At 39.7% G+C, this 22,791-nt stretch overlaps 1 protein-coding gene across 1 annotated transcript in view; it reads left to right on the top strand.

The window, feature by feature from the left end:
* The window catches only part of LOC145994119 (uncharacterized), a 130,644-nt gene that overhangs the window by 24,248 nt on the left and 83,605 nt on the right, over positions 1–22,791 (top strand). Inside the window, exons 3-4 of the mRNA XM_083130208.1 lie at positions 5,953–6,075; positions 13,448–13,570. Coding sequence (XP_082986334.1) covers positions 5,953–6,075; positions 13,448–13,570 — 246 coding nt within the window. The remainder of the gene's footprint in view (positions 1–5,952; positions 6,076–13,447; positions 13,571–22,791) is intronic.

Below are 22,791 nucleotides of genomic sequence, written 5' to 3'. Positions count from 1 at the left end.
TACGGAGTCATCATAATATTGCGTAATAACTTGTTGTGCAACATGATGCAATAGTTTACCCTTACGAACCATCGCAATGTAGCGTAAATAACTTGTTGCGCAACATGATGCAATAGAAGTAGACCGGAAGTAGACCAAAAGTAAATGTGCTTGGGTGGGCGTGGGTGTGCGTGGGTGTATACTTAAAAAAACGAAAAACTCACAAGTGTCTGTCAAGTGGACCGGAAGTAGACTGGACGTAGAACGGAAGTGGACCGGATGTAGACCGGAAGTGGACCGCAAGTGGACAGGAAGTGGACCGGAAGTAGACCTGAAGTAAATAGGTGTAGGTGGGTGTGGGTGTGGCTGAGTGTAGGTGGGTGTAGGTGTACTTTAACTCGTAAGAAATTATGACATTCGTACGAAGTACGAGATGAAAAATCACAGATTTGCAATAGTATAAAATCGACAAAAACATCATCAAAGTAGGTTTTCCATTGTGGTTAAATTAATAAAAATAATAGGCCTCGTACCAAGTATGACTTTGAACATACATGATTACACTACTAGGGGCGATTTCTCCATGTAGGAAGTGCGGAATTTCCTACAGTTCGTTTACACTTATTTCCAGTTCTGTACTTTTTAAGAGTTTAATGCACGTTATAAGATTTATGAGTGCAATGTAGGTTCGCTACTCAACTGTCAAGAGTCAATCTGCTATCACTCGCTTGCTCCAGATCTGCTGCCCAAAGACGACCCCGTCTTTCTTTGCCTGCCGCTGCGGAAGGTTTCTCGTCATACTACAACCAGATGGGTGAGGGGCAGTGCAAGAGAGGGATGGGTTTGCACAGTTTTGCGAGACCGCGAGGAAGCTCCAGTGGTAGGGGGACCGGGGTTGAATGTAACAAAATTTGAATGTTGTGGCATATTTGTAACATTTGCAATAATTAATCATGGATTTTTATTGGAAACCATCTATTTACCCTTCGCCAATCATTATACACACACAAAACATATTTATGATCCATGATATGTGTGAAATATGCAAATAAGTGCGGAAGCGTGTACTGTTACAATTGTCCCCACTAATGGGACAATTGTAACACTCATATGGGTCAATTGTAACACTCATAATAAATTAAAAGAATTAGTGAGTATAGTGTACTATCATACTTAAAATACAACATACATACATACATGCATACAAACATACATACATACATACATTCATAAATGGTTCTCAGAGTATGAAAAGACTAACTTATATTTTAGTCTGAGGAACAGTTTGGACACTCAAAATTAATTTCACCTTTAGTGCATCGAACATGAGCCCATTCATTGAAAGTAATGCACTGAACCCACAGCTCTTTAGGGCGGCTGTTGCTGTAGCTGTCAAGACAAACGAGACAATAACAATTTTCTTCTGATGATGATCCAACTGTGTTCTCTTGTTTCTGTAGCAATAGTTTCCGTTTGACTTGTTTCTTTACATCGCCATTATATCTCTTCATGGAGCGGTTTCTACTTTCTTGTTCTAACGCTTCTTTCTCTGGTGTATCTGTCTGCCCTGGGAAAGTGGAAAAGCAATTGAGTAGAAAAATCTGATTGCGTAGGCGTAGCGTCATCCCCACTTGTCGCTGCACTGGTGGTTGCCGGAGAAGTCAGACTGGCTGGAATTTCATTCAGCCTGTCTGTGACATCTGAAGGAGCAAAGTCAGAATCATCGAAGATGTTTCTATTAAATGGCCAGATGCCTGTAGAAGAAAACCCCGACAAAATGTTGTTTGGGGTTGCAGCTTGCGGAAGTGCAAGTGCAACTATCTTCGGAATATCATATATGGTAATCCTATATCCTGGGTGGGTGGCTTTTCATCCAAGAGTCCATTGTCGAGTTCATATACTTCTTGAATGGACCGTATGTACACTCCGACGTCGAGAGGTTGGAGGTGATGAGAACAGTGGGGCGGAAATGATAGCAAAATTATTCCGTTTTCTCTGCAGAACTCAATGGTTGGTAGGAATAGGTGGCTGTCGTGATTGTCATGCAGCAAAATAACTTTGTTTTGTTGCGTTGGTTTTGCTTGCTTAGCAAAATGCTAAACAAATTCAAGAAAATTGTTCTGATTGCACCCCACAGGTCCACCATTAACAAAATGTTCGCGAAAGTTTTTAAGGGGGAATATAAACATTGGTGGCACTAACTGCCACGCACGAACTGCCACGCAAACTGTTACCAAAGTCCATCGTTCTGCAGATGTTATGGAGCCCACTTGCTTCTTTCCTTTTGAAGCAATGATTTTGGTCGGAGTTTGCACTGTATGGACTCCCGTCTCGTCTACGTTGTAGACATTGTGTGGCTCGAATTTATGCTCGTCTAGGACTTTTGACACATTATCAAAAAAAATGTTTACATTTGTTCGATTGAAGTTCATTGCTCTGGAAAGACTTGTTGCTTCCGGTCGGGAAGGGACAAGGACGGATTCCTCTTAAAAAATGCACTCAGCCAGTCAATACAAGCCATCTTATTGTCACTCCAGTTCTTCGGAAAATTTGAACTGTAGCGAACGGCGCATTGATATTCAAGCCGTCTCAGATCATTGGTGGAGAGTCCATAATATAAATCAGCAGCTCTCTTCACATAATCTGTCAAATTTCCTCTTCATGCGATTGGATGCGGTTATGAGGATTATATCGAGTTTTTGGATTCTTGTTTTCGCTTTTCTTATTACAAAACCGGTAGAGGGAGACATGGCCAAGTGAGAAATCCTTAACAGTACTCCTCACTGATTGGTTATTGTCTATAACAGAAGAAGCAGCAGCTTCCGTCACTTCTTGGAGTGTCCCTCGGTCGGTTCGTCTTTCACGATTACGCAGCATACTGAAACAAAGAAATACATAATATGTAATGAAATTGTTGAAGGAAACTACAAAAGAAATCAATTTAGCACACAACGTGAGTGTATATGGGGGCAATTGTAACATGTTACAACCGTCCCCGCTCGGTTTGTTTCAATTGACCCAGCAACGCCATATTGAAAGAAAAGCGAAACTATTTTTAAACAAAAATATAACTTCTACTTACTTTTACGTGAGCTGGAACAGGATACAAATGCACGTGTGCTGATATGCTAGAATGCTAACGATCACTTTCATGAAGCTCAAGACAATGAAAAATCTGAAAAGTTTGTTTATTATGTTTGTGACACAAAAACACGTTTTCGCTCCTACACAGCCTCGATTGTAACTGACATTAACGGTCCTTCGTGGCTTTGTTCACGTTGTCTCTCCTGCTACTTCAGCCATCTGCCGGCATTGAAGTCAATTAAAACAAACCCACAATCGCGACTGTTACAATTGACCCGTGTTACATTTGACCCCGGTCTCCCCTATCCTCAATCAGTGATGCGAACCCTAGCATAATAGTTCTAAACCTAGCAAGATTTGAACTTCTTTGGCACCTAGCACTCTGTGTTTGGCATAATTGAAAATTCAGCATCATCTCAAAAACGGGCGTCCCTGGGAAACAGAGAAATTGAATTCTAATGAAGATATTTTGAGGAAATATACATAAAAAATATTCAGATCTTCATTGTACTTGCCCAGCGGACTTGATTCAAACTAAAGGAAGTATGCCGACCAAGGGACAAGCTTTTACAGGCCCTGGTCATCCTCTTGTTTTCATCTTTTCGTTATCCTCTCCGATTTAACAAGAGGAACATTTCATAAAAGGAAATCGGTAGAACGTTAGGGACACAAATAAAACCAAACGCCGTTACCAGTCATAATGTTCTTCAACTTTCTTCAAGCACTTTACTGAACCCATTTTATTGAATGGTTTAAATTCCTAATGTTGCTCAACTACAATAAATAATCAACAACGCAGTTCACCGCTCGAAAACAGCTGCATAAATTGAACTTAAAACTACTACAGTCATCAGAAAATGATAATCATAATAATAAATGAATAATAATAATAATAATAATAACAATAGACCCTAGCATAATTTTATCACATTTATCCTAATTTAAGAGTTGAAACAGCACTATTCTCTTATCAGAAGGTTTGTATTGACAAAGCTGTCCTCAATCCACACACAACAGGTAGGGAGGGCCTGCAGCTAACATTATAAATGCAATGGCTAGTACGTACAAGGTACACATACAAGCGATTCGTCTGATTGTGTAATTGAACGCATATTCGAAAACTTTCCTCGGTGTGATTACCATAACTTCCTACACCCAAAAAAATCCACGAGTAACCAATGGCATTATAACGAGGTAGAGAATAGAGAAGACAGTGGTAACAAATTCTGTTAAATCATGTCTCACCAATAACTTTATACATTACAATCAATGTGACTGATAAATGCTCTCGGTTAAATCTGAAGTTCTGATCGACACGTTATATTACGTATATAACTGCCTGATATGTAACAGCATACAATCAGAATTCAAATAAATGGATAGTACAGTAGGGAACTACGGTTACACGTTGAAAAGGAATTACTGTCTTACATTAACTAAGAAATATATTTTTTTTACTGAAACTGTTATGAGTAATTTTTATGTAAAATATATTGTTATAACCAACCAGAAACCAAAAGTTAAAACAACATCAAATTATACATTGGAAAACAATCATTTATAACATATAAATGAAATTTAAATAAAGAAGAAAAGTCTTTTTCATATATATTTTACATGAAAGAGTTCTACTTGAGTATAAATATCTTCATCCAGGTCTTCTACAATTCTGCTTTTTATTTTTCAAAACTCAACATCTGGCTAAACCACGTCAAAATGTACAAAATATATGTGTCGCTTTATGTAACATTCCTCAAAGCATCCATTTGAGGTATGAATCACTTATAAGCTTGCTTGTTGATGTAGATGAAAGCAGATATCAATTAACTGCTTCAAATATAACATGGCGTTTCTATACATATTATTGCCATTCCACAACTTTCCAATTTTTCTTTTAAAGATGATGCCATGATAAAAGTTTTTCAAGATCTAGTTATGAGAACAAAAAGGCTTCTATATAGCTTAAGCAACCTATTTATGATTAAATTGCAAAGTTTTTAAAAACATCAATGAACATCAATAATTGCACAATTATGAAGCCATCCCAAATTGCTACATTTGTACTTATTCTTACTGCATCATGAAATTCTTCAATATCCACAGACAACTAGTACCAGAGAAAATAGTTCCAGAAAGATTTTTAGCATCATCTTCAATTGTTTTGTTTTTTTATGATTTGAGTTCTAAGTGCTTAACCTCCTTAATATATGTGATCTGAATGTACATATTTGCTCTGAATCATCTATTTTGCAATGTATATAACAATATACTTATCTAGCAATTACAATTACAGTTTTTTTGCATGTTGTTACAAAATACCAAAAATTACATCATATTTACACACTGAACAACCTTAAAGATTTGATCTTTGTACATAAACCTTCATGCAATCAATGCAAATGTACACAATTAAAATAATAATAATTATAAATCTGAATGCTTCCTCTCTTGCTTCTTTGAAAGAACACATATGTTTGAAGATATGTTTTTTTGATATTATCAGTAAAAAAAACTTGTAAATATGAATTCAAAATATTACACAATTTGATAATTTTGTCCTAATAAAAATTAGCTTTTTTAAAAATTACATTTATTAAAATTAGATCAAATAGTAATTTCAGACACATTTAATTGCATTATATGAATAAATTTGGAGTATTAATATGACTAAAATTATTATTATTATTATTATTATTATTATTATTGCACAAATGTGGAACTCTGAACTTAGCACAACCATTTCAAATATAAACATGACAACATATTAACTTTATTGTCATAGGATGTACATATGTTTGTGTGTATGTATATATATTTACTGCATACTAAAGGTATACTATGGACCTCTAACATACTTCTCTAATGAATGAAATCAATCTTTCCCTGCAGCGGAACGCAACTGCACGGATTATCAATTCAAGTGCAACAGTGGGCAATGCATTCCGGCTTCATGGGCGTGTAACTCTGTCATCGAGTGTGGGGACAAGAGTGATGAGGACAAGGAGTTGTGCTGTAAGTAAATGGGCAAGGGCGTGCGAGAGAGACTTTTCTAGGAGTCTTTCAGGGTCCAAAAATATATTCCCTGAGTGCTCACTGAATTGCTAGCACCCCTCCAACGGCCGAGCAGCTGCTCTGATCACATGACATGACCACCCCGACTGGAAGTATCGTGGTTGCTACGTCCTTAGGATGCTAATTCATTATATCAAGGCTAATATCTACAGGGTTGGGGGTCTTTTAGACAGTAAACCAGACAGCGAGCCTTCCAACGGAGACAGTTAATAAATTGTATTGTATCTTTCTTTTTACATTAAGATCATAGTTGAGAACACGTGAGAATATATTTATTTAGAAGTAATCGGACATTTACATAGATTTCAAATGCTTCAATCTTGCGTATTGTGACACACTTTTACTAAGTGTGTGAACCTCGAAAGGTTCGGGGATCGAACCTGGAGCCCTTTAGATGAATGATTCTTCAATCGGGGGTTAGCGGTAGCCCGTGAGCTCTCGCTTGGCTGCATCTGCTAATTGCAGGAGGTACCTGAATAAACTTAAATTTACAGAATCCTTTATAAAATGGCAACTCTCATGATTTGGATTACTATGGCCTTAAGTCTGCATTGGCAAAGGATGGCATTATAAAAGTATATTACCTATCTCTCTTTAGAAGCGTGGACCGAAGGATTTCTAAAGTAACTCTCACTCGCTTGCTGAAGTTCGCCCCTTAAATTGTCACTCAGCTTCGCTGCACTCCACTTCCAAACAAGTTTCTAAAAGTATGCATCCAGCCTGAATCTCCTTCAAAATCCAACTCACTCTCCTCTCTCCAAAACTCAAAACCCCCTTCTCTTACTCCCGAACCACTCTCCTCTTCTCTCCAAAAACCCCAAGACCAACTCCCTGTCTCTTTCGAGCCAGATCCAACTTGCATTCCTCCTCATCAAAACTCCTCCCCTTTTTCTCTCTCATCAATTTTCCTTTGCAAATATTGGCGAATGCTTTTCGCTGATCTGGCGCTGAAGTTAACACTTTCCTAAACTTCCTGCCAGGCTACCTAGCTAAACGTAACTCGAAAATGAAAATGAGGGATACGTAACGCTTGATTCGAAATCCAATTCTTATTTATTTATTTATCGTAACTTTCACATCCACAATTGGTCGCTTATTCTCCCCTTATACATATGTGTGGGCTTCCTTCTTGGGCTAGTACTTTCTTCTGGATCTGGACTATGGCTTCCTTCTTGAACTCGGACTTCCTTCTGGATCTGGACTAGGACTTCCTTTTGAATTTGGGCTTGGACTTCCATCTGGATCTGGACTCGGGACTTCCTTCTGGATCTTTTCGTATCATATGTCCTTAGATCGACGATTCTTAGTTCTCATCGGATATACGAGTCGACTTTTCACTAAGTCCCAGAAAGTTTTGCCTTTTATTCTTCCCATAACTAATATCAAGTCCAATCTAATAACCCACCTTGGGGCTTCGATTAGAACGCGCCGCTACTAGTAATTGCGACCAAAAGTGTAGACTCGGTGCAACGGTTGAAAACGCGCAGCCGAGTTGGTGCCACGATTGTGACCCGAAACCAAAAAAGTGCTGTTGGTAACGACTAGAACGAACCGCCACTGGTGTGTAAAAATTTCCACAAAGAGGATCGTAATAAGCTCACACATATAGGAATCTGCTCGCAGTCACAAATTTATAGGTCTTTCGACTTCTTTAGATTTTGTATATACATACATATGAGCATATTGTTATTTTGGTAAATTTCTTATATCCGGAAAAAGGATGAAATTTGCTACTTCATATAATTTCAATATTCGTACTTACGTATTCTGCATTGAGAAACATTGTTGATGATGGCATTTCGCTTATTGCACGGAAATAAGCTCTATTTGCGACATATCGAGTAAGTTTTCTTCGTTTATTTTTGCCTTCGGTAACACGTAAAATGGCAGTCACAGTTTCACTACCGTACTCGGCATGCAGTGTTTGCACCCCACTACACCCAAAAATACCTACGTAGCCCCACGAACCATTCATACATATCCCCATTAACCATTTCCGGTAAGGTTAGGTTGGGGCACGTTTAGGTTAGAATAGTTAAAAATTGGTTTAGAAAAAAAATTCTCGCATAGCCTCATAAACCATTGACACATAGCTCCACGAACCATTGACACATAGCCCCACAAACCAATTAGAAAAACAAAACACGTGTTTGGAAAGACTGACCGGCATTGACCGTGCTTACTTCATCACACACAGGCAACATCTCGCTGGAAGGAAATGGATGCAACAGCTTTCGTGCATCGGTCACACATTTATATCGAAAAATAGATGATTTACCGGCAAAATGCAATGGACGATGCGAGAAAACACTTCCCCGAACTTCCATAACTATAAAGAAACTGCATTCGGTAAGTAATTTCTCCTGTAAATTTGAAGAAATCCGTTTTCCGGATATAAGAAATTTACCGTTATTTTTATTAATTTGTCATAGTTTTATCATTTCTTTGTTATATTACATTATATTCTATTATTGGTTATCTTTCTAATTTACTTTGACACCTATTTACACTATCATTTATTTACAATACAGCGATCTTCATTCTTGCAAGCATTATGCTGCCATCTCTGTTTAACATCCGTAACTGTGTATTTACACGTATTGGGCCTATTGGGTACGTAACATGGTGAATGTATAGACACAGCGCTACATGTTCGTCGAACAGCACACGTTAAAATGGGAGGTGATCAGGATTGGACGTCGTTCCAAAAGGGCATGATTGTGGGTGGCCGAGCATCAGGTGCGTCAATAACCCAGACAGCGACACTGGTCGGATGCACCAGGTCCAGTGTACTGAAGGTGTACAGAGTGGCACAAGAAAACGGGGCAATGACCACCAAGAGGCAGAATTGCAAGGGCGTACGGAAGGTGACAGCGCGGAGAGAGCGTCGAGTCAAACGGCTCGTGACAGCTGAACACAACCCAGCGATTACGAATTACGGGACCAATACAACAGTGGATGCACAACACCCATATCCGACGCAACTGTGCGGCGCACACTGGAACGCAAGAATTTGAACAGCAGACAACCCACTCGTCGCTCACTCCTCACGAAGCGTAACCGCCGACTTCGCCTCGCTTGGGCCTACGAGCACGCTGACTGGACCGTGGACGATTGGAAAAGGGTGTCTTGGTCCGATGAATCACGGTTTTTGCTACACCACTGTGACGGGCATGTGCGTGTGTGGCACCAACAGCACATGGCTATGAACCCTTCCTGCATGGTGAGTGCTGTCCAGGCGGATGGGGCGGCTGTATGGTGTGCGGTTGCTTCTGTTGGCACGGACTGAGACCATTGGTCTGTATGGACCGCAGTGTGACATCCGTTGTGTATCGGGAGGTGTTGCGGACAACTCTCGACAATGCACGGTTCCACCGAGGTGGGACTGTACTTGCTTGGCTGGAGGAACATTCCACAGAGATGCAGCATATGAAGTGGCCCCTCAACTCCCCTGATCTTGATACCAGAGCATCTGTGGGATGTTGTGGAACGAGCTCTTCGAACCATGCATCCTACACCGACATCAGTTAGCTCGTTATGGGATGCCATCAGAAATATATGGTGTTAGATCCCCGTGGAGACATATCCGCACCTCGTGGAATCAATGCCACGTCGTGTCCAGGCCGTACGCCCAACCAAAGGTGGACCAACAAAGTATTTGGTAGGTGATCGCAAATCAGTGAGCACTCAGTGTGTATTTTACGATTTTTCTAGCGTATGGATATTATAAAGCTTCATTTACTATTGAAGAGACTGAGGCTGCAGCACAATAATGCCATTTCGTAGACGTAGTTTCATTATTTGTATTCCTATATATTTCAATTTATTGATGACGTAGATAAACATAAAACATACTTGGTTTGGTTTGATTTGAGTTGCTGTTTTAAGTCCACTTTATGCACAGTAAGGCTAATCGGGACTGGACCTACAGTTTAAAGTGGGATCCGAACCACTTGTGTCTCTACCGGGTATCGAACCCGGGACCCCTTGATTACAAGGCAATGACGCTACCACTGCGCCATGGGGGAGGCCCAAAACATACTTAGTATATAATTAGTACGCAGACTAATTTATTTGGGGGTGTCTTAACGAGAGTTTCAGTTGCCTATATTGACAATGTTAGCCTAATTCTCGTAACTTTATGTGCCTTTTTCAAAGAAACTATTGGGTATATGAAGATGAAATTTTAACATTATAGTCTCTGAGTATTAGCTACGTTATCACTTTAGCATAGGCTTTCCTATCAATGTTACGATATTTATATTACGTATTTAAATAATAAAAGTAAACAATTGGAAAAAAATATTGTTACAGAATAGCCAACTATAACCAATGAAATAAAATGCATGGTCATATCTCTAAGGGTATTATTAGCTGAATCTCTCTACAATTTTGAATTTTGAAATGCTGTTTTTGCATGTTGTAGTTAAGCGACCGTGCACAGGTTCGAACTTCAGATGTGCAAATGGAAGATGTATACCAGTATCATGGACCTGTGATTTCGAAAACGACTGCAGAGACATGTAACGGCCGTCATGTTAGGCAAATTACAGTCGTATATTGGCATTTATTTTATTTGTATACTTTCAAGTTAAGAACTTGGATTAAATTATTTATATATTGGGGTCCAGATGGCGCAGTGGTAGCGTCGTTACCTTGTAATCAAGGTGTCCCGGGTGCGATTCCCGGTGGAGGCACATAGTGGTTCGGATCCCACTTTAAACTCTAGGTCCAGTCCCGATTAGCCTTACTGTGCATAAAGTGAACTTAAAACACAAATCAATCAATCATAAATTATTTATACTCGATTGTTTTCATAATAATGTATGTATTTACGTTTTATCTTATGTTATACGTAATATTATTCGCATATTTTTGCAACATTTATTCAGAATTTATAGGCTAATAATTATCTCAAATAATATATGCAACGTTTTCATTATATATTAATTTCCAAGGTGGCTAAGATTATTTCTATCTTTCACGCAAATTTTGTTGTTTAAGTTTAATACATTTCTTCTTAATATCGGTTTTTGTTCAACAATGTACAAGATTGAAGTAATTTGTCTTCGTTATAAACTAAATCTTTATGTAATCACTTTTATGTGCAAGGGCAAATATGAATTATTTGATAAAATCAGTTTAGTTATTTTTTATATATAATTTAATATTGTAATATTATAGCAAAGTATTTCTCCCTCGTTTTCAATAAAATATCGTTTTCCTATTGGCTGTTTATATTAGGAGTGGGGGAACCACGCTATGTGTTTTTGGCGATGTAAAAACTCCCACGTTGGCATTTTTAATTGTTGCCAACTTGAACTTTAACTTACTATCGCTAATTAACATTGATGTGTTATATAAATTATCAGTTTTCTTGTGTTATTTTATGTTATGAATTTGTATTATTGTAAGATAGAACAATATGTTATGCTGCACCTCGCGCTTGAGGTAAGCAGTTGAGGTCTTGCTATTAACTGTGAAAGCCGTGCGCGGACTCTTGTATTAAATAAGTTGCTTATCACTGCCTTCGAGCGTTAATGACCCAAAAAATTATAATTTTAACTTGTGCGAATCAGTATGTACGCGCGCGATTCTTGATTAAAGATTTTGGATATTTTAATTATAAAGTATTTGAATTTTAATTACTGTGACTTGTCGAAATTCGGTGGTTTCCTTCCTGGAGGAATGTGGATCGCCTTAATCCCGATCTCTGGGTGAGAAATGGTGCTCCCAACTGACCAGCCGGAGCAAGGAGCGGTGTGTTGCCAATTCGGATCTCCATACCCTGGAGTTACGAGTGGTGGCACGTTGCTCCTGATCACCTCCATCCACAACAGTCTCTGTCATTGGACAGCACTCCGGGTGATAAAGAAGCCGACATGTGTCAGATTTTAACGTAGGCCAATAGTATCTATACTTAATTTGCCGGTGAGTTTTACTTGTGCCGAAGTATTTAACTTGTGCTTAAACAACAAAATTTGCGTGAAAGATAGAAATAATCTTTGCCATCTTGGAAATTAACTAATAATAAAAACGTTGCATATATTATTTGGGATAATTATTAGCCTATAAATTCTGAATAAATGTTGCAAAAATACGCGAATAATATTATAACATAAGATAAAACGTAAATATATACATGAATTATGATAACAATTGAGTATAAATAATTTAATCCAAGTTCTTAACTTGAGAGTATACGAATAAGATAAATGCCAATATAACAGTTGGTCTGAAAAGTTCGTAGGCTAACATAGTAAAAAATATTTTTTTGACAAAATTCGATTTTATTATTCAATATAGTTGCCTTCGAGGGCGATACAACGATTATAGCGGTCATACAATTTTTCGATGCCATTTTTATATTACGATTTCTCTTTAGCCTCAAAATAGGCCTCAGTTTCGGCGATTACCTCTTCATCAGTGCTAAATTTCTTTCCAGCGAGCATTCTTTTAAGGTCTGCAAACAGGAAAAAGTCACTGGGAGCCAGATCTGGAGAATATGGTGGATGGGGAAGCAATTCGTAGTCTAATTCATATAATTTTGCCATCGTTTTCATTGGTTTGTGACACGGTGCATTGTCTTGATGAAACAGCACTTTTTTCTTCTTCAAATGGGGCCGTTTTTTCGTGATTTCATCCTTTAAACGCTCCAACAACGCTATGTAATAATCTCAGCTATCTCGATCAACTTCACTTTACGATAATTTAAAATTATTTTGTGGACTTTTTTGATGTTTTCGTCGGTAACAGCCTCTTTTGGGCGTCCACTGCGTGCATCGTCTTCGATGCTCATTTCGCCTCGTTTAAATTTAGCAAACCACTTCTCAACGGTTGATTTTCCTGGTGCAGAGTCCGAATAATGTTCATCAAGCCAAGCCTTGGCTTCAACAGTATTTTTTTTCGCCATAAAGCAATGCTTTATTAACACACGAAATTCTGTTTTTATCCATTTTTTCACAATAACAAAAGCTGCTTCACTCACAATGCTATATCTCACGAACTAATTATCCGGCAGCTGTGAAATTTATACACGTATCTTTTGAAGGTTAGTACTAAGTAAAAATCACATGGATTTAATTCTAGTAACGCCATCTATGAGTCAGCCTACGAACTTTTCAGCCCAACTGTTACGACTGAAATCTGCCTAACATGGCGGTCGTTACAATTTTAGTTTTTAACGAAGACAAATTACTTCAATCTTGTACATTGTTGAACAAAAATCGATATTAAGAAGAAATGTATTTAACTTATTAGCTGAATCTCTCTATAATTTTGAATTTTGAAATGCTCTTTTTGCATGTTGTAGTTAAGCGACCGTGCACAGGTTTGAACTTCAGATGTGCAAGTGGAAGATGTATACCAGTATCATGGACCTGTGATTTCGAAAACGACTGTTCAGACAAAAGTGACGAATCACTGGAAATATGTGGTGAGTTAAAACTAAAGTTAAATATTTTCTAATCTATATTTGATAGGTGTACATTAGAATGTTAAGAAGATGAAGAAACTTGCACGTTTTCAGGATATTGTTTGTTTTGTTGATTGGAAAATATGTCCGCAATGTGATTGATGGGTGAAAGCACGGTTTGTGTAAAATGTTGTTTGCGCTTAAAAACACGGTGTCGTCCTAATTGGGAACAGTCCTAGTTGCGAACAATACTAATTGCAAACACTTGCTACCTAAACAGAATTAACCTCGAAGGGCAGTGTTCTAATTGCGAACACAATTTCTGAATTTGGAACCAATACTTTGTCTCCCACTTCCAGTGTCTCTTTAATGATTTTTTAAAGTCAATTTGAAATTTGTCAGTGCCTTGTTGGAACATAGAAAATTCGACATGATTAAAGTCCTTGCCGAAGTATAAATTGATTGATTGATTGATTTAGTTTATTTTACGTCGCGTTTTGTGCCTCTTGGCTAATTTGCGAAGATGGGGATGAGTGACGAAATGATGAAATTGATGAATGGACATTCACAAACAACCAAGCCCGAGCGAAATTCGAACCCGGGACCCTTGGCGTCGCAGCGCCCTGTGCTAACAACTCGGTCACAGGGTCTGGACGAAGTATAAATAATTTAATAATAAAAGTGTGGCCTATTTCTATTTTCTATATATACGACTAAATACTGCACACTTTCTAACTGAAAAGAGCTTCGTCATTTATTCAAAATTGAAATTTCAAAACATATAACACTGTACTTAAAAAGTTATGTATACCATCAATCCCCTCACTCCTGTTAGTGTTTCTGGACACTTTTTCGTAAAACAAAAAAAATAATCTTCCGTTCTACACCTTTCAGATTTATTTCCATCCTAAGAATCATGTCATTAGACTTTTCTGCCTGAGCCTTTAAGCTTTATATAACGCATTACTGTCTTGGATGTGGTCTACCTAGGTCACTGTTGATTTTGTGGTTTCATCTCTCCACTGCATTATAAATACGGTGCCTCCTTTTGAAGGAATTCCACATCTCTCTCGGACTGAGGGGTTTTCCAGAAATTAAAACACGAATAAAAGTTCGATAAACTGAAAAGGTGAATTGATTATGGAGGGCTTTTCGAAGTAGAAGACTATGATAAGCCAATCAAGTTGGCTATTGTTTGCAAGTCAAACCAGCTGTCTCTCTGAATCACTACCCTGAGTTTTTGAAAACAGGTTTTTCAGTTACATGTGTTCGCAATTAGGAAATGGAAGTATTTCCTTACTCTCTTGTGTTCGCAATTAGGACAATTTAGGCACTGTTCGCAATTAGGACACAACCAAGAAAATACATATAAATGAATAAAAAAGCCATTTTACACTCACTCTATATAAACTGATTTTGACGTTTAAGACAAGATTCAAAATTCTTGTTGTTTCATGGTAAACCACGTATAGAAACAAGTTATAAGACGTTGTAACAATCTTACTAGTGTGCTTCATGTTATGATGTAACTGAGTCATATCATACATTGATGGTGGTTAGCTACCAATCTGTATGATTCTAATATGAACGATGCACTACATGCGATATAGGGGAACCGGTCAGTTTAAAATGCCGGTCAGGTAGTTTTCTGGGAAACAGTTGAATGTAGCTGGTTAGAACAAGCACTGCCTCCTACATTTAGAAACGCCTAACTGATACGTTGTTGAGCGCCATTCCTTTGTGTGAAGTGAAAGAGGTAAGAAGTCATTTTCCGTTTAGGGGAAGTTTCCTACTATTTTTCGAGCATATAAAGTGGTGGTAAGCGTACTTTACAAATAAGCAATTAGTGAGTTATTAGAAACCAGGTAAGTAGTCCAATCAACCCGGTTCTACGCCCGAAAATGAGGCTCGGTGAGGCTCGCCTTAATGGATTTCTCTCGTAAGGCATGAGCCTCATTTTCTCGCAGTGTTGCCAGCTGCTTACTCAAAAAAATCACCAAGGTTTTTTTGGGTCTAACGTAGCCTAAAGCAAGGAGCTGGCAACCTTGCTTGAGGTTTGCCTTAATAGATTTCTCTTGTAAGGCATAAGCCTTATTTTCTCGCAGTGTTGCCAATATTTTACTCGAAAAAAATCACCAAGGTTTTTTTTTGTCTAACCTAACCTAAAACAAGGAGCTGGCAATCTTGCTTGAGGCTTGGCTTACAGTGCATAAAGCAAGGAGCTGGCAATCTTGCTTGAGGCTTGCCTTACAGTGCATAAAGCAAGGTTGCCAACCTACTGGTATTTTTGACATAATTTTTTACAAAAAAAAAAGAGAGGAGAGAGAGAGGGAAGAGTTAAACAACCGACAAGTACCAACACCCATCTACAGCTTTTTTTGGTCTAACCTAACCTAAAGCAAGGAGCTGGCAATTTTACTTAAGACTTGCCTTACAGTGCATAAAACACTGGTATTTTTGCCATGGCTTTTTACAAAAAAGAGAGGAGAGAGAGAGAGAAGAGTTAAACAACCAACAGCTGCCAACACCCACCCTAACCTACTCTAACCTAACCTAACCTACTCTAACCTAACCTAACCTAACCTACTCTAACCTAACCTACTCTAACCTAACCTACTCTAACCTAACCTAACCTAACCTAACCTAACCTACTCTAACCTAACCTAACCTAACCTACTCTAACCTAACCTACTCTAACCTAACCTAACCTAACCTAACCTAACCTAACCTAACCTAACCTAAAGCAAGGAGCTGGCAACCTTGCTTTATGCACTGTAAGGCAAGCCTCAAGCAAGGTTGCCAACCTACTGGTATTTTTGCCATGGCTTTTTACAAAAAAAAGAGAGAGGAGAGAGAGAGAGGGGAGAGTTAAACAACCGACGGCCCACCTACAGTTTTTTTTGTCTAACCTAACCTAAAGCAAGAAGCTGGCAACTTTGCTTGAGGCTTGCGTTACAGTGCATAAAGCAATTTTTGCCAACCTACATATACTAAACAAGAAGATAGGTTAGGTTAGGTTAGGTTAGGTTAGGTTAGGTTAGGTTAGGCAACAAACACGTACTGCCGTAAAAGAGAGGGGGATATGGGTGGATGGCAATATAGTATGTGCGTGCGTGTGTGCGTATAATATGTAGCATTATTAACTAGAGTGTGTTGGCAATTTACTTACAGCTAAAAAAAAAATAGAGATGCCAACTTTGCTGTAAGATGAAGAGAGAGAGATAGATTTATGGCCGGCAACAGTGGTGGGCGATGTCCTTTTTTTTCTGTGCAATATGATATTATGATGTTACTGTAGTTTTTGACGGGGATTACGAGTTAACTAAAAAACCTGCAACTAGAGAGAGTTGCCAACACACACACACACGCTGTTGTAGGAGAGATGGATGACTGGGAGGGGCAGCATTTCTGGCTATTCACAGTGGCGGATGTACTTCTTGTTTTTTCAAAAGCTAACAATAATGATGGAATTTCATGCTGACCTATTTATTTTGTTCAAAAATTCGCGTTCAGCACAGATGATGCTATGTAATTTTCACATCAGCTCAGCCAACTGTTGAGAAATAATGACGTCAGGTAACAGCATTGGTGGGGGTGACGTGATGAATTTACGAAAATAGGAAAAATGACAGTGCTAAAAATTGAAGTATAGAACTATTTTCTAGAGCATACACATGATGCTTAGGTTACAACAGCTGTTAACATCAGGTCTGGCAACTGTTGAGAAATAGTGACGTCAGTTAACAGCATTGGTAGCAGTGATGCGATGCGATGCATTAACTTGTGAATTTTCGAACTCGTAAAATGATGTGGCTGAAATGTAGGGGAAGAATGTTCTAGACTGGATTTCTACTAGTCCATGTTGTTAACCTACATATTACTCCTCGACTAATAAAACTAGAAGCTCGAGGGGCATCAGGTCTTATTTTTTATTGTGAGCTGCAAGAAGAATATTGTGATTGTGATTGAAATTAACTAACGTGAGTAAATTTGTTTGTTAGCTTGCATGAGTTGGCTTTGTGTTATATAAATAGGGTAGTGTTGCTTCTGTGAGTTGATTCTGTAATAACCAAACAAATGTAAAGGAATTGTAGATAAAAGGTAAAACTCTCTACAAAAACCAAACAATTCTTAAGCATATTGTGGAAGGAATATATACTCGCAAAGCAAGAAAAAAAGAAGAGAGAGAGAGTAAACGAGTTTTAAGTGTGTTGCATGTATCTCTCTTTTTTTCTTGTTTTTTATATATATATTTATTACATATTACTATATACACCAAGCATATGCAAAATAGCAATATGCAGGGGTGTAAGAGAACGACTTTCTGGTAAGATGCCCAACAGTTAACCTCACTTCCACGTAGTACACCCTGGACTGTAGAGTAACGAGGCTCTGGCGTCTGGCAGACCAGTATAATTTTGCGTGTGTTAGCCTGTTTTTTTTTTTGTGCGTTTGATATTTAGTGGAGGTACATAGTGTTTCGAATTTTATTATTATTTAGTTTTATACACAGAAAAGATATTAAACATAAAATTAAATAAAATATATCTAATTATGTTTTTTTTATCACAACAAGCATTCACAAAAAAATAACAATAATGTGGTTTAAAGTTTTTTAACGTAATTGCTACGTAAACAAAATGGCCGACTTGCAATGAGTGTGTCAAAGTTTTTTTAAGCCTAATTGCTACGTAAACAAAATGGCCGACTTACAATGACTGTGTCAAATATGAATAGATTGAGAGATGGAAAGAGAAGTTAAATATGCTTAAATAAAGTGCTCCTCTGTGCATAGCACCATACCATAAAAGCATATAGGAAAACTGCCATGTTTAATGCATGAAACTTAAATATACATATAAAATTAAAATATTTGGTGCTGACCACATCACACATTGCTGATTTTGCATTGTATTTTCCTATATTCACATATGTACAGTAAAACTAATCGGGACTAGGCTTTTAGTTTTTTTAAAATAGGATCCGAACCACTATGTACTTTTATCGGTTCGAACCTAGGACCTCTTGATTACAAGGCAACAACACAACCACCGCACTTTCGAACCCTAATGAATATGTAGGAAAAAACAACGGTATATACATAATCCAAAATTGCGTGGTTCTAGGCCCCATAGGAACCAAGAAAATCAATGTCTTGGGAAAACGTCTTAAGATATTTGTCTTAATCTTTAAGAAAGTCGACTTCCGGTCTGTCAAGATGTTACTTCCGGTCTGTCAAGAAAATTTTCTTAAGACAAAAATTTAAGACGTTTTCCAAGACATTGATTTTCTCGGCTCCTAATTGAGCTAGGATGATGATTTTAGGTTTGTTGGATAGGATTCGACGAAAACTATTCGACTAGCAAATAAAATCGATTCCACCCCCTCAAGTTTTGGAAATACAGACAATTTTTTTATTTTTTGAGAAACTTGATTTGCCGGCTTAGTTTTTACTCTAATTTGAAAATTTTAATGATATTTGATAAAAAATTGAATGTACTCTACAACCTATTGGAAACATAATGATTAGTGCTTACTGTTTCCAAGTTATTTTAAATTTAAATTTCAAGATGTAATTTCTAAGTTGTTTTGTAACTCGTAAACTATGGGTCGTAGAAAACCCATTCTTGTTTTATCTGCTATTGCCCGACAAATACTATAAACACAAATAATGTTTATTGTTTGATTTAAAAAAATCGAAAATAACTTTGTTTTCTGAAAATAAAAAATGTGTGTATGGAAAAAAAAAATACGATTGTGCAATTTTCTATGATGTATGTTTGCATGTAAAAATAAGTATACCTGAAAGTTTTAGAATTTCAAAATAGCTATATATATATATTTGCAATTATATCAGCCGAAACAATAGAATATATATAAACAAGTACATTTTCATAGTTTCATACCTCTACTAGATTGGTAGAAAAATATACTAATGGGCAATAAAATGTGAAGAAGATTCGTGTCTAGCAAAAAATAAACTAAATAGAATTACACATGCATACAATATTTATTGTGCTTTTTTCTATCTACAATCATATTTTCTTATATATTTTTTTTAAATTTTTTTACAGGGTTTATTAAAGCGCATATTTGAGGAAAACAAAATTTTTCTCGTAAGGCATTTTTTTTGTAAACACTCTACCACCAACAGATCACATATAAATAAACATACCCCCAAAAAAATGCGCTCCATGAAAAGTTGTCCCGTGTGCAAGATAACCATATCAAGCAGAAATTTTGCAAGACATTGTCGTACCTGCGTGCCAGGCAAGCATTTGGCTGCCACCGAACTGTGTTCCGGATGCAATAAACGCTTCACAATTGCGTATGTCAAGAAGCATAAGCTTACTTGTCCAAGCAAAAATACATCTGGGGCCCAGCCTTCGACCTCCACCAAGAGGAAGGCAGAAGCAGCCTCCATCAATGCACCATCCGCCAAACGTGTCAAGCCTGTGGCGAAAGCTAACCAGTCTGCTTTCCAGCATTTGTTAGAAGATTTTGTCATCACTTCGGAGGGCTCATGCGACGTGCGTAGCTTTTTGGAGGAGAAGCGAGCAGAGATTATTTCCATCCTCGGTGATGCGCTTGCAACGCACTCCACCAAATTCTACGCATCGCTACGTTGCCAGTACAAGAAGCCGTCCGATGAAATTTACAGCTTCTGCCACAACACCAAGGCGAAGACGCTGCATCTGGCGGATGTTGACAACCTCAAGATCATCTACAACAAGTTTGCCGATGAGCTGGTGGCAAAACAGGAGGAACATCAAGCTAAAGGCTCGGGGGGTTCGCTGTGTGGCGAGCCTCACGAACTGTGCGTCAAACTTTGTAAGTTCATACCTCTCTCCGCCTCCAGCTACGTCCCCTTACCACCTACCATTGTGGCAAAAAAGGCCGTCCTGAACATTCAGAACAATGACGCCAAGTGCTTCGTATGGTCGGTGCTTGCAGCGTTGCACCCTGTCCACTGGAAAAACCATCCACACCGAGTTAACCACTACCTACCCTACGAGTCAGAGCTGGAAGATGCTATGGCTGGGATCGACTACCCGGTGGCGCTTTCGGACATTCGAAAGTTTGAGGTTCGTGCGCGGTTGGCCATCAACGTTTACGGTCTCACTGACGAAAATGCGGTGTACCCCATCAGGGTGAGCGACGTAAACGTTGATGGTGCGCAGGAAATCCATCTCCTACTTATCAAGGACGAGACCCATCACCACTACACCCTTATCCGTTCCCTCTCTAGACTTGTTTCGAGCCAGCGGAGCAGTGATAGTCACCACGTCGAGGTGTGTCGCAGGTGCTTGTCAATGTTCGACGGACAGGATCAACACAATTACCAACATGTTCGAGGCTCCAACATCGCTGCAGAGAAGCTTGCCAGCCACAAGATCTACAGCAATGCCAACGAGCCGGGTGTGGCAGTCTTGCCCAAACCTGTTGCCGTGGAGCGTTTCCGCATGCACGGTGCCATGGTGGAGCACCCCGCTATCATCATCGCAGATTTCGAGGCCTTCCTCAAACCCCTGTCCACTTGCGATCCCGATCCCGAAGTTTCCTCCACCACCCCTTACCAACTCCACGAGGCCTCGAGTTATGCCTACGTTGTGGTGCGACGAGACCAGCACATCGCCCCCGAGCCCTACGTGTACCGTGGTCCCGACGCAGCCAAACACTTCCTCGAGAGGATGGTTGTGGAAGCCAGCGAGATAGGGAAGGTACTGTTGGCCCCCAAGTCTATGCTCCCACTGTCTCCCGACGATCAACGTAGACACGACGAGGCCATCGCTTGCCCTGTCTGCGTCAAGGAGTACACCACCAACAACCGTAAAGTCCAACACCATGATCACTTTAACGGTAGGTATGTTGGTCCTTGGTGCAACGGATGCAACCTCATGGCTCGGGACCCGCGATTTATCCCTGTGTTTTTTCATAATGGCTCGGGGTGCGACTTCCACCACCTCGTCAAGCATCTTGGGTACGACGACATGCGAATCAACGTCCTGGCGCAGAACGAGGAGCGTTACATTAGCTTGAGCAAGTGGGTGCGAATCCCAGGATCACACTCTACCGTCGAGCTTCGCTTCCTCGACTCCCTGAGGTTCCTCCCGGCCAGCCTCGATGCTCTCGCAGGGAAGCTTAGCGACGAGCAAATGCTCATTACCTCCGGAAATTTTCCGAACTTGGACGCCGGCCTCTTCAAGCGTAAGGGGGTCTATCCCTACGAATATATTACAGACCCTTCCAAGTTCGCAGAGACGTCGCTACCTCCTCGAGCAAACTTCTACAGCAAGCTGCGAGGCTCGAACATCACCGACGAGGAATATCACCACGCCCAGTCCATGTGGCGCGAGCTGGGCTGTCGAACTCTCGGGGACTACCACGACGCCTACCTCAGACTTGATGTGACGCTCCTCGCCGACGTGTTCCAGACGTTCCGTGCGACTGCGAAGACCATCTACCAGCTGGACCCTGCCTACTTCTACAGTCTCCCCGGACTGGCGTGGTCAGCCATGTTTCTGGTGACGAAGATCGAGCTGGAGCTTCTTTCGGACGTGAACATGGTGCTGTTTGTGGAACGTGCCGTGCGGGGTGGAATGGTCCAGGTGTCGCAGCGACACTCGCGCGCCAACAATCACCACATGTCCACCGGTTACGACCCCTCACAACCGTCCAGCTACATTATGTACACGGACGTCAATAACCTCTATGGACACTCCATGATGCAGCCACTCCCCTTTAGAGGCTTCGAGTGGGCTGACCCTTCCAACTTCGACATCGAAAGCTTCGACGATTCGGAACATGGGTTCTTCGCCGAGGTGGACCTTGAGTTCTCCGAGAAGCTGCAGGATTTGTTCAGCGATCTTCCGCCTGCACCCGAGTTCAAGTGTCCACCCGATTCCAACCAGAAGAAGCTCATCATGGATTTCGAGCCCAAGAAGAATTACGTCCTGCACTACCAGAATCTCCGGTGGTTGATGCGGCGAGGGGTCGCGGTCCACGCAGTTCACCACATCCTCAAGTTCGAGCATTCTCCGTGGTTGCGTCCATATATTGAAGTCAACACCAAACACCGCACCGTAGCCACGTCCGAGCTTGATAAGGATTTCTTCAAGCTTATGAACAATGCGGTGTTCGGGAAAACCATGGAGAATGTGCGGAATCGTGTAGATGTGAGGCTAATATCAAACAAAGCACAATGTCGCAGGCTCGTAGCAAACCCGTTATTCAAATCGAGG

The sequence above is a fragment of the Lepisma saccharinum genome, chromosome 10 (assembly GCF_977018435.1).
Source record: "Lepisma saccharinum chromosome 10, izLepSacc3.1, whole genome shotgun sequence".
Classification (NCBI taxonomy): domain Eukaryota; kingdom Metazoa; phylum Arthropoda; class Insecta; order Zygentoma; family Lepismatidae; genus Lepisma; species Lepisma saccharinum.
This window is presented reverse-complemented; position numbering and strand designations above follow the sequence as displayed.